This window comes from Mastigoproctus giganteus, chromosome 3 (genome assembly GCF_048544385.1).
Source record: "Mastigoproctus giganteus isolate SK-2022 chromosome 3, ASM4854438v1, whole genome shotgun sequence".
Classification (NCBI taxonomy): Eukaryota; Metazoa; Arthropoda; class Arachnida; order Uropygi; family Thelyphonidae; genus Mastigoproctus; species Mastigoproctus giganteus.
Genome location: NC_143577.1, coordinates 136,831,074 through 136,846,788, shown reverse-complemented (window position 1 = coordinate 136,846,788; position 15,715 = coordinate 136,831,074). Strand labels below are relative to the sequence as shown.

At 39.7% G+C, this 15,715-nt stretch overlaps 1 protein-coding gene across 1 annotated transcript in view; it reads left to right on the top strand.

The window, feature by feature from the left end:
• Positions 1-15,715, top strand: part of LOC150088284 (aminopeptidase N-like) — a 488,751-nt gene that overhangs the window by 218,547 nt on the left and 254,489 nt on the right. Inside the window, exon 5 of the mRNA XM_090369447.1 lies at positions 3,286-3,440. Coding sequence (XP_090225573.1) covers positions 3,286-3,440 — 155 coding nt within the window. The remainder of the gene's footprint in view (positions 1-3,285; positions 3,441-15,715) is intronic.

The following is a 15,715-nucleotide window of genomic DNA, read 5'->3' as shown; positions in this document are numbered from 1 at the left end:
GGCTGCTATTATGAAAAGGAAGTGATTATCAAGGTTTGAATTCAGATGTTGGTTGCAGTACCAAATATGTCAATGCAGACATGTTTGGTACTGCACATACATGTTTTGGACACTAACAACTTGAACAGTTCCATAGTGACCGCAGCCTTACAGGTGTGTATGAGCTCTTTCCTATGCAGCAGCATAGGAAAGAGCTCATACAAAGCCCACAAAACAAATCTAAAGTCTGAACTCGTCAGGAATGAAGTGAAATACCAGATCCTTCGAGAACCATTTCTTCGTCTACTAGCGATTGACTGAAGGAGGAATAACCAAAACTGTCATATTAGAGCCACCCAAGGACTATCTTATCTGCACATGTATAATATGTCCATAAATTTCATGTGTGTTCTTTGTCGAATTGCCTGTTTTGCTAAAAGGAAAACCCGAGTTTCTGGGGTGGAGGAGAACCTTGCTGTCCACGCCTGAGACTGACAAACTCAGCCACTGAGTGAAAGAAAGTCCATAAAAGTAACTCGCATTATTGACGGGATTCAACTCAAACCTTTTTCCACCCTTTGTGATTATAACCACTGTCTGCCCGCGTGGACTTGAAGAACAAATGGTTATCGCTGGAAGCACAGTTGATATAATCAGGGTTTGAATCCTGTAAATAACGCGAAGAAATTTTATGGGCTTGTTTCACTCCGTGGCTGAGTTAGTCTGTCCCAGGGGAGGGTCAATGGTTCTCCTTTCTCCTGGGTTTTTCGTTTAGCAAACAGAAAAACCGACCACAGAATAACGCAGTATACAGGTACAATGCATATATTAAAGCTTCATAGCCTGAGTTGCCTAAAACAAAATGCTTTCAAGCCCGCTTAACATGGAGGAAGATGGACCTAGTTTTGTGATTTCTGCTACAAGGCATTGGCAGAAAGTGGTGAACACTTCAGTTCTGAAATTGGGACCAAAGGTGAAAGCACCTTATTAATCTGATTATTAAAACGAGTATTTTTCCAGATGCGATGATACCAAATACATTTGATTGTGAGGTGTATGATTTATAAAACAAGACGTAATTTGGTGCCTTCCCGTTACTATTCTGCTAGAAATTGTTTTTTCCCTTACACCCAAAAATATATCTATTTTAGAATATTCACCTCGAATTATTTTCTACTTTTAATCCAGGCAAAATCTTCTATTCTGTATCATACTGTATTAAGTGAATAAAATGTCAGAAATTGAAAAGATTACTAATTTCATTATGTTAACATATAGAAGTGACATGCATACAGTAGTACTCAAAAAACTACTTCACCTAATATTTTAGGGTTTTTTTTGTCCTTATATCGCCAGTTAATCTTTTAGAAATAGCTTAAAGAACATAAATAAATAATAACAATGCACAAATGAAACTAATTGCCGAAAAATGTACTTTTATTTCTTATGGCTAAATATAGAATGAAATAAGTAACATTTTCCAAAATAACAGCATGTTACTTATGATTCATATAATATCAAAGAATTTTTGAAAGTAGTGAGTGATTTTTTACATTACTTTTCTCATTCTAGAACGACTGGCATCTATATAACCAAAAAACACAACAAAATGCACACTCATATTTCGTTGGCCCACCACTTGGGTTGATGACTGCTGCACGCCGTCGTGGCATCGACTGAATGAAGCTCTGTATTCCTGGGAAATCATGGTATAAAACACAGATTAATGTGTCTTGCAGCATCTCTAAGTGTTTATGGTTTCTTTTGCATTACTCAAACACCCATTTTGTTCCAACAATTTTCAGTTGGATTGAGGTGTGGACTGTTCTCAAGGCAGGTTATTGTGCGAATTGATTTATTCTTCACCCATTTTTGCACCTATGGACAAAGACAGCGGAATAAATAAAGCGAAGTAAAGACAGCGAAAGAAATTATCTTTATTTAAGCAAGAGTGCGACGTTTCATAAATTTAAAACATTTTCTAATTTTATGAAGTAGTTTTTCCTGTTTTGGCTCTACAATAAGGAGCAGAGTCAGCCTGAAAAAATGGAATCGGCAACATCCCATTAGTGATCTCTAATTGCGGAACGTGATTTTGTCTCAAGAATGTCCTTTTTGCCTCTGTATTCACTGTACAAAGATTCAAGACGACCAACTCCTTTATGCGTTTATGTGTAATACAGCCCCATATCATTTGAGATGCAGAATGTTTCACTGTGGAGATGATAAATTCTTCTCCTTTTCTTCGTCTAACAGTCTGCTAGCGTCCGAACCATGCAAGTTGAATTTTGATTGATCAGAGAAAATAACACATTTCTACTGATTTTCGACCAACTAGTATGCTTTCTTGTTCATTTTGGACGCTGTGCCTTCTTTCTTTTTTTTTTTTTTTTTTTTTGTCAGTGGCTTTCATCTTGGGCGAAGTGCTCCCGGTGAGAAAAGTGTGTCCATGTACTGTTGCAGTACTTTACTTCTGTATCCTCCTCCCATGCTGTTTTGAGATCCATCGTTAAGGATCTTCTGTTTCGGACATACAAATGGACCAGAAATCTGTTCTGCGCTACAGAAGATATTCGTGAACGTCCACTTCCTTTCTTTCTGTTTAGACTGCCAGTTTCTGATAATTTTCGTAATAAACGAGCCACTTTTGGCTGATTAGAGTGAATCCTTTTAGCTATTTCATGTATAGAATGTCGTTCTGCATTCAACGACGCAGCAGCAACACTTTTCCTCCACGGTGTTAACTGTGAAAACTTAGCCATTACAATAGAACAGAAAATTGGGCTTGTGTCATATGCACTGTATTTATACTGCCGCTAGGGTGATTCAATCATGTATGGCATGTGACATCACCTAAGAGGGCTGGCTAGAGATGGATGACTCAATAGAATAATGCTATTATAAAACGCATATGAAATATTGTCAAATTTCACAGAAATTTGGTGAATTTTGCAAGCGATGCTTTTTTTTTCCAGCACCACTGTATTTTCATACGTAGATGGCAAATATTAACTCCAACAGGAGTAGCATTATAATTAAAGTGCAGCGAAAACGTTCGAAAACAACTGATCTACTGACATTTAAAGAATTTCTGTTTCTTTTTTTGCACCAGTTTTCTCTCGTTGTTTTTATTTATTTTAATTTTTTACTTACGTCATTGATCACATCTCGTGATAACAGTAGCATTTCTAAGATACAGTAAATCACACATTGGTAGTATTATATGTAGCAAATACATTTTAATTGATTGCTTTGTAACTGCAATTAGCTTTTTCTGTCTCTTAAATATTATCTTATTATCAACAGACATGATTGCGATACCAGATTTTAGTGCTGGTGCTATGGAAAATTGGGGACTTGTTACCTACCGAGAGACAGCTTTACTTTATGATCCGCATATTTCCTCAGCTACAAACAAACAGCGAGTTGCCACAATCATCTCACATGAACTAGCCCATCAGGTAATATCTATTTTGATATTATAAGTAAAAAGGGGTCAATAAGAACTTCAAAGATACCAGTATAAACGCATGAACTGTTTAATATCTAAGTTAAACTTGATATAGACTAATATATTTGGGGATTAGAAGTTCAAGGCCGATTCAAATTTAAAGGACTAAGATTTGGTTTAAATACTGAACACAGTAGCATGACATTACAAACTTTGACAAAAATGAACAATTGTGATATTGTGAAACAGAAAATTTATTATTAAAATTGTTTAGTTTTTTAAAATAGTTTTCAAACGAAAAAAAATCATTGCTGCTCTTAGAAAGTGTACTGTATATATTTTTAAAGGAATCACATCAGAGATCCTAATGTATTAATATTCCCCTTGAGGACAGCAATGATTTTTTATTGTTTTCTTCTATACGGCAACTAAGAAAAATAAATAATATAATAATAATAAAAATAAAAAAAACTAAACATCTTGAAATACTTTTTCCCCAATTTGAAATGCCACTACTGATGTAGAGTATATGAACTCAATCTTTGTCCATTAAATCTTCCTTCAGTTTCACTAGAGGTTTTGGTAAAAGATTTTGGTAAGAGAAATCTCACTATCTTTTCTGTAGATTCTTACCTCTAGATTCTTAGTTGCCATGTTAGGGCAACTGGAGAAAAGATATTATTTAAAATTTTAAGAAACATACTGTATATTATTATTAATTTCTGTATAAATTGCTGTATTATTTGAAGAACCAATATGAAGGCCTGAATATCTGTACTGCTGAAATAAATCACTTCCTAATGAACATCAGTAAAAACAATTATTGAGCCTGCCTTCGAGATTTGCTGTAACAAACATCATTATGTTTTGTTGCTTGTTGAGTTTGACTGTAGATTACGATAGGAAACCTGACTAACACATAAAAAAGGAAGCTCAGTGTCTTCAATGAGAATTTTGACTTCGAATAACGGAAGAGCGACAGAAGAGGAGGAGGTATTGCCATAATTTTTAGAAACAACCTGACAATAAAAGGTTCTCACATCAGTACTTTCGAAGGATTAGTTGCTATTTCTGAAATATAGGTATCCCTTTTCATGTGTGCAATGTGTACTTACCTCTAGATTCTTTGGATAATGCTGGAGAGAATTGCTCACTTAGCTTACTGCAAACCTAAATCCCCGCCTCCCAACGCTCGTGATGAGCGATTTTAATATGGCCAGCCCTAGGTACGACGAGACCAAAGATGAACTTATTTGAGGAAATTCGGCTTAAATGACGAACGCATGAGTTCTACTAGAGATAAACAGACCCTTGACTTCCTGTTTGACAATTTGAACAACCTGAAAGCTGACAGCTAACCAACGTTTAAATTTGTCCCGATCACAAACCTACATCTTTAGTTTCCGTGTAGAGGGATGTGACCTCCCTCTACACTTTACTGTATGGAGGGATGTAACCTCCATACAGAAAGGGTAAAGATGTGCAACGTGATGCAAATACAAAAAGAGCTTACTTCTTAAAATTCCTGAAACAGAAACTACTTCTCCAATGACTTGCGTCAGTTGATGGAACAGTGCCTGTAAGATGCTGTTTAGTGATGCTCTGAACTTGCAGAGCAGTTGAAGATGATAGTTAATGAAGATGCTTTTAGAAGCACCTAAGTGGATTCTTATCACCTCAAAAAGTGTAACCAATGGTTTAACAGCGAAACAAAACTGGCTTTCCAGCAAAAGCGACTTTCCCACATACATTGGTGGAAGGCGAAACTTCCGGGAGATCAAAAAGGAATGCCTACTAGGGGATGTTTGGGGAATGGATAAAATCTGTCTTCGAACTTTCCTACCATCCAATCACCCACTGCTATTGCACTACCTGCAATTGGTGAGGGATTTTGTGCGCTTTGGCATGTAAGAGGATAAAAAAACCCAGGCCCGGCTACTCGTGCCTGGGGACGGGCACCAGGCAGCAGCTGCCCAGGGGTTGGCTGCTCCTTTGCTCCTTTTTGGGGTACATTCTATACAGATCCACTAGGTGGAGATAGGCTATGCTTAGGGGCCACCCTTGATACCAGGACACACACACGTGTTTCGTACTGTGTTTCCTCTACTTTAGTTTGAACAATATATATATATATATATATATGCTAGGATAATTATATATGAGAATAACAATTTACATACAACTGTACATAAATTATTGTATATGTTTCTTGAGATTGTACATAATATTTGAGTGTGTAAATAAATGAAAAAAAAATGCCATCCAATCACTTTTGCGCGTGTAGCACAGTGGTGTCGTCACTGTCATCTCCACACCGCGTGGGAAATGCCCGGGTTCGAATCCCGTCAATGACGCGCGGAACTTTAATGGGCTTTTTTTACTTTAGGGCCGAGTTATTCGGTCTCAGAAGTAGATATCAAGGTTTCCCCTCCCCAGAAACTGTGTTTTTTTTTCGTCCAGCAAAACAGGCAAATCGACCAAGAACACACCCAAATTACAGACACAATACATATATTGGTATACAGAAGCAATTCTGGGTGACTCTAATAAAATAATTTGAATTTGAATTGCCATTCAATCACAGTCTGCGGGGGTAACATAGTAGTATCGTCACCGTCCTCCCCACACCGGATGGAAAAGACCCGGGTTCGAATCCCGTCGATGACGTGAGGAACTTTTATTGGCTTTTTTTCACTACGTGGCTGAGTTGGTCGATCTCAGGCGTAGATGGCAAGGTTCCTCCCACCCAGAAACTGGGATTTTTCGTCCACCAAAACAGACAAATCGACGAGTGAACACACGCAATTTACAGACATAATACACATGGGTATATGAAATAATTTTCAGGGACCCTAATGTAATAGTAATATTTTTTTACCTTCCATCATAACGCCTATGGGGTGAGTTATTGCGCCCCACAAGACCTTGCTGCACAATTTCACACTGAGTAAACAAGACCTCATCAATGCTATCAACAAGCTACCAAATAAAACTGCAGCTGGGTCAGACGGCTTCTCTCTTGTTCATCGTAAAAGTACGGAGAGTTACATCTTTGAATCCCTAATGAAAGCTTTTAATAACGTTCTTAGGACAGGCGAGGTACCTGATAGAAATGGATATGAAGACTTCAGACGCATTTCTGTTGAATGCTTCCCTAAAGATTTTCGAAAAGCCATCTTTTCCGGACTAGTAGACCACTGCTTTCCTGATAGGCCACCTTACCTATATACTGTTTTCCAGTGCCGCTCTACAACCACCAAGCGCCTGGAAACGCTGTTCAGAATCCAGATGGTCCAACTTCATATAACAATTTCCAAATTGTTTAATTTTATGTAAATCCTAACTTGGTATCATTTTAATATCTCAGTGCTTTTGCACATTCTTTAAACTTACTTTGGAATATCTGATGGGATAATACGGTTCCTACGAGCACCTTGCAGTAAGCTGATTGTAACGCATATAAACCTATATCGGGAGCTGAGTATTTCTCGAGGAGTACCACAGGGTGGTGTTCATTCGGCCTTCTTCTTTGCGGTTACTCTGGAACCATTTCTTGGGTTTTTAACAACAACTGCTATTCGGATGAGTTGAAGTTTTTCCTGAAAACAAAAAAGCAGAAGCAATTTCCGGAAACGTCCTGCAAGGAACTAACTGAATTAAGGAAGATTACTTTTAAACAGTCAGATTAAAACTTAATCCGTAAAATCAGCCCAAATGTCGACCACTAAAAGGAAATTAGCGACTGCAGCCCCGCTGTTCATCGATGGGCTCCAGAATAAACTCTGTCCAACACGACCTCAACCTGGAGCTTGTCTGGAACGAAGGCAGCACTCACAGCACTCTTCACACGCAAAACCAAAGACGTACGCCGCAAGGCAGGACTTAGCGAGATGCCATGACCGAAGGATGATCGTACACTATACTCAAGTATGTCTCGTACCAATCTCACTTTACACAGTGTATTTTACCCATTTAGTCCTCAGCGTCTGCGCGGTAGCACAGTGGTATCGTCACCGTCCTCCCCACACCTGGTGGAAAAGGCCTGGGTTCGAATCCCGTCGATGACGCGAGGAACTTTAATGGGCTTTTTTCACTCCGTGGCTGAGTTAGTTGGTCTCAGGCCTAGATAGCAAGGTTTTTCTCCCCAGTAACTGGGGTTTTTTCGTCCAGCAAAACAGGCAAATCAACCATAGAATATACGCAATTTACAGACACAAATACGGGTTAATGTATTTAATTACGGGCAACCCTAAAATAATAATAATAATAATAAATAATAATTTAGTCCTCAGCATATGAAACCTATCTGAAAGTATATTGAAGCACCGAATATTGTATCTATCATAGGATGAACAGAATGGGCAGAAAGCCCTTCACCATCTTCATCATAACGCCTATGATGGAGATGGTGAATTCTTTTCTGCTATTCTTCATTTCAACTTAGACACCATCCAGTGAAAACAACTGGTTATAGTCTGAAACCTCCGTATCATTGTGCAGCTACTTAAGGGTAGAATTGCCCTCGTGGGTAACACAGTTAGTAGAATTTCCATTCTTCCCGCTCCCGCACCGAGTGGAAAAGACCCGAGTTCGGGTCCCGTTGATGACATGAGAAATTTTTAATGGGCCTTTTTCTCAACGTGGATGAGTTAGTCAGTCTCAGGCAAAGGTAGCATGGTTTTTCGTTTAGCAAACAGAAAGTCGACTTCAGAATACACGCAGTTTACAGACAATATACACGGAGAAATATGGCTCCAGTCGCTGATGCTCCTAAAACCTTACTACAGCTACAGCTACATGAGCCCATAATATTGGCCTTGTACTCTTTGAAGATCATATGAATAAAGCTGTTGGTCCCGTAAAAATTTCCACACAGTCATATGTCCCACGATCTCTGCTGTTGCTATTCTTTGGGTGCTGTCACCATCATTTTCTTCAACGTGATTGAGGATCCAAAAATTACAAAGTCTACTGTCATGGAGCACTATAAGCCTATATCTACCGCATCCACACTCTTAAAAATACTGGAGAAAGCTCTACTGCCAAAGCTGACGGATCAGATACTGGCCAGTCAGCCTCAACAAATTCATTATGCTATGACTAATATATTTACAATTACAAACCTCCTCAAAGTTCAAACCGAGATACCGAATGCCTTCCAAGCTCGAAATAAAGTTGTTATAATATATGCTGATATAAAAGCAGCCTCTGATAGTCTAAATGTAAGTGCCCTACTTCAGCTGCTCCACCACGCCTTCCAAATATAGGGAAATATGCTGAAGTTCCTACAGTTCCTACTAATTTGTCATTCCATGTATTTCCATGTATGTAAATACATTAAATGACAGTTCATGCAAGAGTTCCACAAGGCATAGTGTTATCCGAACTCCTATTTACCGCGATGCTGATACCGTTCTGAAAGGGTACGGTTGATGTATGTATACCGCTTACGCAGACGACATTAAAATTCTGATGATCATCCAACCGTCCATGACCAATAGTACATTGTGCGACAAGATAAATCATAAGCATCTGGAGTTATTTATGTATTTAGATAGATTTGGTTTGACCCAAAATCCACAGAAGACTGTAATGATGGTGTACTCTCGAAAAAGATCACCTACGCTTGTACAACTAACACTAATTGCATAACTATTCCAATTATCAAAACACACACGTCGCATATTGACATACTTTAAGTCACAAATATTGAAGTCACAAAGGAGATTAGGCAGGAAAAGACAGATTAGGAGAAATCCTTGGCAAAGGATGCGAAGAAAAACAACAAAGAGTTCTTTACCTATGTAAACTCTAGAAGGAAAGGGATGAATCAGATTGGTCCACTGGATATTGATGGTTCAACTGTTGATGATCCTGCTCAGGTGGCTAACAAATTAAATGAGTATTTTGCATCTACATTCACCCGTGAGGAGTTATTCAGGGAGGAGAATGCCAGAGGTGAGTTAAACTGTGGCAGTGAGCTGGATGATTTTGTAATAACTGAGAGGAAGGTGTAGGAGAAATTGTTGAAGATAAACATAAAAAAGGCACCCGGGGTGGACGGGATCTGTCCAGTTATATTAAAGGAAGCAGCAAAGGAAGTAAGCAAACCATTAGCCATAATTATGAGAGCTTCTTTGGACTCAGGGGAGGTACCCATGTACTGGAGATGTGCAAATGTGACCCCAATTCACAACGGAGGATCAAAGGGCAACACAAGTAATTATAGACCTGTTAGTTTAACTTCTGTTCCAGGAAAATTAATGGAGGCACTGGTTAAAGAAACACTGCAGGATCATCTAGACAAGACTTCAGTTATAGCTCGGACACAGCATGGTTTTGTTAAGGGAAAGTCTTGCCTGACCAATTTTATTGGATACTATGATGTGGTCACAAAGGAACTGGATGCAGGGAATAACTTTGATATCATATATTTGGATCTTAGAAAGGCTTTTGATACTGTTGCACATGGAAGACTGCTGCACAAATTGGAGCAGTGTGGCATTGGAGGCAAATTGCTGCTATGGATAAAGGGATGGTTGAGTGAGAGCAGTCAGAGAGTGGTAATCAATGGACACTGCTCATCGTGGACTAATCTTATTAGTGGAGTCCCTCAGGGTTCAGTATTCTGTCCATTGTTATTTTCTGTATTTATAAATGATATTGATGATGGTATATCAAGCTTAATATCCAAGTTTGCAGACGATACGAAGGTTGGCAGGGTTGTTAAGGACACTAATGACAGTGCGCTGCTGCAACAGGATCTAGAAAGGTTGAGCAGATGGGCTGAGAGGTGACAAATGAAGTTTAACATTGACAAATGTAAAGTGCTACATATGGGAGGCAGCAACCCCAGAGTGACGTGTCAACTCTGTGGTACTGGACTGACAGTGGTGGAGAACGAAAGGGACCTGGGGGTGGTTGTGCAGGCAGATATGAAGTTTTCTGAGCAGTGCGGACGGTCTGCAGGAGTGGCTCATGGTGTCTTGTCATTGATAAACAGAATTTTTCTAGCAGGAATAGGGAGGTGATTGTTCCCTTATATAAGGCGGTGGTCAGGCCAAACCTCGAGTGCTGTATACAGGTTTGGAGGCCTCGTTTTGGGAATGATGTAGAGCTGTTGGAGCGAGTACAGAGAAGGGCAACAGGATTAGTGAATGGAACAAGGGGTTGTTCTCGTGAGGAAAAGCTTGAATTTTGCAAATTACAGTGTCTGGAGACTAGGCACCTGCGAGATGATCTGATTGCCTTGAATGGCTTGAACATGCTCAATGCTGATGGAATTCTTCCTCTTGCTCAGAAAAATCATTTGAGAGGGCATGAATTCAAATTGAGGAAAGACAGATGTAGGATAGATGTGCGGAAGTTTGCTTTTAGCCAGCGGGTGGTTGGTCGGTTAAACAGACTTCCATCCTTTGTTGTGGAAGTTGATACCCTAAATACATTTAAGGCTGAGCTGGACAGGTACTTGGAACGAACGGAGCGATGAAAGGGGAGCGTGTTTTTTTTTTTTTTTGGCTGATGCTGCATAAGCTTGCTTTCTTGCATCATATGCCTCTACTACTGCTAATGCTAAATACTTGTAAATAGAATGAACTTCTTACGTTGGACAACCAAACAGCATCTGTTGCATATGAAACACACTACAACAACTGCGAGACACCACGACCTATTACATCACGACCACGTGTATTTTATAATCCAAGTTTCTTGCGACGACCGGCTAACTGGTTAAAATAAATTTATTAAAATAAAAATGATATATACATAAGATAAACAAAAATAAAATAAGATAAAAGTGTTAAAATATAATATAATAAAAGCGTTAAAACGCTTTTTATCTATTATAGTTTAATGCTTTGTTATTTTAAAATTTAGCGTTTTCACGCTTTTATTATATTATATTTTAACACTTTTATCTTATTTTATTTCTGTTTATCTTATGATATATCATTTTCATTTTAATAAATTTATTTTAACCAGTTAGTCGGCCATCGCAAGAAACTTGGATGATATAATGCAACGCGACGCATAAGGCCTGTTTTCTAACACAGTGTATTTGGCCATATCGTATGGTGTGCTGAATTTTTTTTTATTTTTTCTTTATGTAAACCCCAAACATGAGAGGTATTAGAACCTATAATACTTAGTACCGTGCTTGAGTTGGAGGTTGAGAAGACGAAAGAAGATATTTGTTGATATTGGACTTGAACTTCTGTAGACTGATTTTCAGGAAATACGTATGAAATACGTTGTTCCAGAAAACGGCAGTTGAATGAACAAACGAGGAAGATGAAAAGTTGGTTCTGTGGGTTTGAAGTTGGACAGTAAATGGATGTTGGCTGGTGGCGGCACGTGTTCGGACTGTTTTGAAAGAGAGAGCGGGAATTATAGAAGCCAATTCAGAAGAACAGTGCCCATGGAAGTATCTGTAGAAGAGGCATACAGCAGAAACACTACGTCTATGAAACAGCGAGTGGAGAGATTCTGTTAGAGATGAATCATTAATTAACCTAACTAACCTCTTCTGAATGGAATAAAGAAGTCTGAGAGAGTATTTTGGGAGCACCACCCCACACCAGATGTGGGAACAATATTCTATCGTAGGGCAGTTTTGCGATTTATACAGAATGAGCAGCTGTTTAGAAGAAAAGTAATGGCGAGAGGGAAAGAGAAGCAAGAGGGAAAGAGAGGGAAAGAGAAGCAATTTTTGTAATTTTCTTGTTCCAAGAGAGATTAGAAGTCAGGGTAATCCCCAAAAGAGATATATCATTTTGCCTAGAAATCGAAGTGTCACCAAAGATAAGCATAGGAGCAGCAGAATCCTTTATGCGAGATATAGACATAAGTGAGTTTTAGAAGGATTGAAATCAACTAAGTTGTCTTTGTCCCACTGCGGAATTACCTGAAGATCGGTATTTAAGGAATTGGTAGCAGATTTTCGAAAAGTTGAAGTTGATTGAGCAGGGCACGGTTTTTCAAAATGGAAAGTGGAATGCAATGTGCTATCATCGGCAAAACTTTGGATAGGATTTTCAGTCAATGGAAGAAGGTCATTAATATACAAGAGGTTCAGACCTTGGGGGACACCGGCATTAGTGGAGAAGTTAGAAGACAGAGAGCCATCTACCATCACCCTCAGTGAGCGATCAGAGAGAAAGCTGGACAACCAATTACAAAAAAACAGTTGGCAAAACAAAAGATGGAAGTTTGTTTAGAAGACCTTTATGCAAACACGATCGAATGCCTTTGAGATGTCAAGAGCAACTATTTGTGTTTCACCGAACCTTTCCATTGAATTAGTTCATAAATGGGTAACATAAGCCAGAATACCACCAGAGGATCGACACTGACGGAATCCATACTAGCGATCGTTGATCAGACGGAAGGTTTCTGGGTAGTTTAAGAGCGGCGGTTAATTGATTTCTCCATTACTTTAGGAAGAGTAGAAGTAAATGCAATGGGATAATAATTGGATGGGAGGTATTTGTCACCCTTTTAAGGAACTGGCTGGATATGAGCAAATTTCCAAGCAGAAGGAAAAACACCTTTGGAATAAGAAAGTGAAAAAAGGCGGCAAAGAATAGGAGTATGTTCAGGAACAGAGGTTTTGAGGACAAATGGAGAAATACCATTGGGACTTTCTTAGCATCAAGATTCGTCAAAATCCTTCTGATATCCTTTTGACGGAAGACCACAGGAGGCATTGAATGGAGCGTGTTAGGAATGGTGGGAGGTGTTTTACCAAGGTCATTAATACATGAGCTGGAAGAAAAATGGGATGTAACAGGTCAGTTTTATCCTTGGCTGAAGTGACAACAGAACCATCTGGTTTGGACAGAGGTGGGAGCAGAGATGGGCAAAAGTTGCAGCCAATAGCTTTGGAAAGAGACCAGAATGCTCGGCTACCATTAGGGCAAGAAGCAAGTTTTCTACTCTTAGCCTGTTCAAACTCTAGTTTAGACTGATTAATAACTGCTTTACAATTGTTGCGAGCTTTGGTGTAGGCGGAAAATGAAATTGAAGAATTAGAAACAAGCCAATTACGATATGCAACATTCTTCTCTTGAACAGCCTTAGCACATTTATTGGAACACCAAGGTTTAGATAAATGACGAGATTTTAAAGTGGAGTGTGGAATAGAGGATTCCATTCCTGCAAGAATAATTTCACTGACACGATCTGGAGCAAACATTGACATCAGAAATTTTGAGACAGTAATCCAACCAAGGAAAGGAAGAAACGAAATCTCGCAGGTCATACCATTTTGCATTCTTGTAATGCCAAACAACATGAGGTTGGGAATAGCCGTGAGATAAAGGCGATCCTAAAGGACCTCTCACTTCGACCGTGTACTTAGAAGGGTTGTTTGTGAGAAAAAAGATAAAGCGTGTTGGCTGAATGATTAGGATTGTCCGGTATTCTTGTAGGTAAATGAACAATCTGTGCAAGGCCATTAGTAATTGCAAAAGCCTCAGCATCTCGACCAGCTGGGTCGGTGTGACTAGAAAACGGAAGCCAGCTGGAGTTGTGAACATTAAAATCACCAAGGAAAGTTACTTCACTGTTAGGAAAGTTGGACTGGAGAAAGTCAAGTTGCAAAGAGAGGAAGTCAAAGAGCTCCAAGTGATTGGTTGAGTTGGGAGAACGATAGAGACAACAGATGAATTTGACACCATGAGGCAGCGAGATTTTAAGCCAGAGAAGATCGAAGAGAGGAGATTTCAAATTACCGAGTCTCTGACAGGGAATATCTGAATGGACATATGCACAAGTAGCACCTTTGAGGCGAAAGGCATCATACAGCGAATAATTTGGACATCTGAGATGAGCAGTAGTTGAATCAACCGATAACTGAGATTCTGTCAGAAAAAGTACATGGGGTTTGGTAGACTGCAAGTGGAAATGGACATCGTTGAGATTAGAATTGAGACCACGTATATTTTTGAAATGAATTAGGAAGTGTTTGGGAGGTTTAGATCTTTTCGCAGGTAAGCTTGCTCTATTAGTTTGACAATTCATGGTGTATTCAATAGTAAGAAAAAGTGGATGGGACATGCTATATGAAGTAATGAAATTTTTGGATATGGCGTACACATGGTAAGAATATACCCAGATCCTTGACATAACGTGGCCTCGACAATGCCCCCTGCATATACACTACTCGGACTACCTCCAGTCACTATTTGGCAGAGTAGAGGTAGCAGGATTATACACTAGCTGATCCGGAAGCTTCCTAGAGAGTTACGAATAGGTTCGGTCCGGTGTACTAACTAGCGGCCGGCCTGCGAACACCGTTTTAGAGCTGTAACCTCGAAATACAAGGAAGAATGGATCTCGCCACGATGTTCATCATAATCTCAAAAGTTATCAGTCATACTGCATGATGGAAGAGATGAGGAAGGGTTGACCATAACTTAGCTCTAGAGACTAAACTTGAGTTCCACCACTTCAAGACTCCAATAAGCAAAGTGGTGGTATTGCAGCAGTTGATGAGAGTCATCTACCACCTAGTACTGCCTGGTAACGTAGAGGGGCGGCTTTCCTCCATGTGGTATGGGCGCCACACTTTGAGCTCTGCTAACATTGGTTCACACCTGGGTGGTCACCCACCCAGGTGTGAACCAATGTACTTATGCATGGAGGTTATACCCAGGATTACTAACAGTCCCACCATCGTGAAGGTGCAAGCAGAGGATTTGCTGTCACAGACCGTCCGGATTTCGTCAAAATTGGGCCCACGTGACTTGAGTGTCACCCGAATATCAGTTCCATCAGCATTTAAACTCCCAGATAGCAAGTACAGCTTGTCTGGCCTATCTGAGAGAATGTCCGTGACAACCTTAAGGACCTAAGTTTTAGGCATCAGCCACCCATACCCACATTAGGACAATACATGCGACTGAATTTTGGCTGCTGGAGTGAGCCAACAATGAACACCGTCTCCCCATCAGTTAAGTACCACGCAGCTTAAACTACAGCGTTTACCAGACATCATTGCCTGGAAACGATTGTTAACCACAATGAAGATGATGACTGGCATAATCGCCTCACCTTATTTCTGGCAGCTATGTGAGTGACACATCCCACCATTTGCCTTAAGATGCACGAAATCCCTAAGGATGATAGCCAACAGCGCTGCAGTCAATTCACAACTTATCACATGTGGGAATTGACTTTGATAAGCTTGTAGAAAATCAGAACTATAGAAGACAAACCGCGGTGGCTCCTTGAGGCTACTGTTGCCTAGCAGTTTTGTGTATTTCTGTCAACGACTGTGTACGC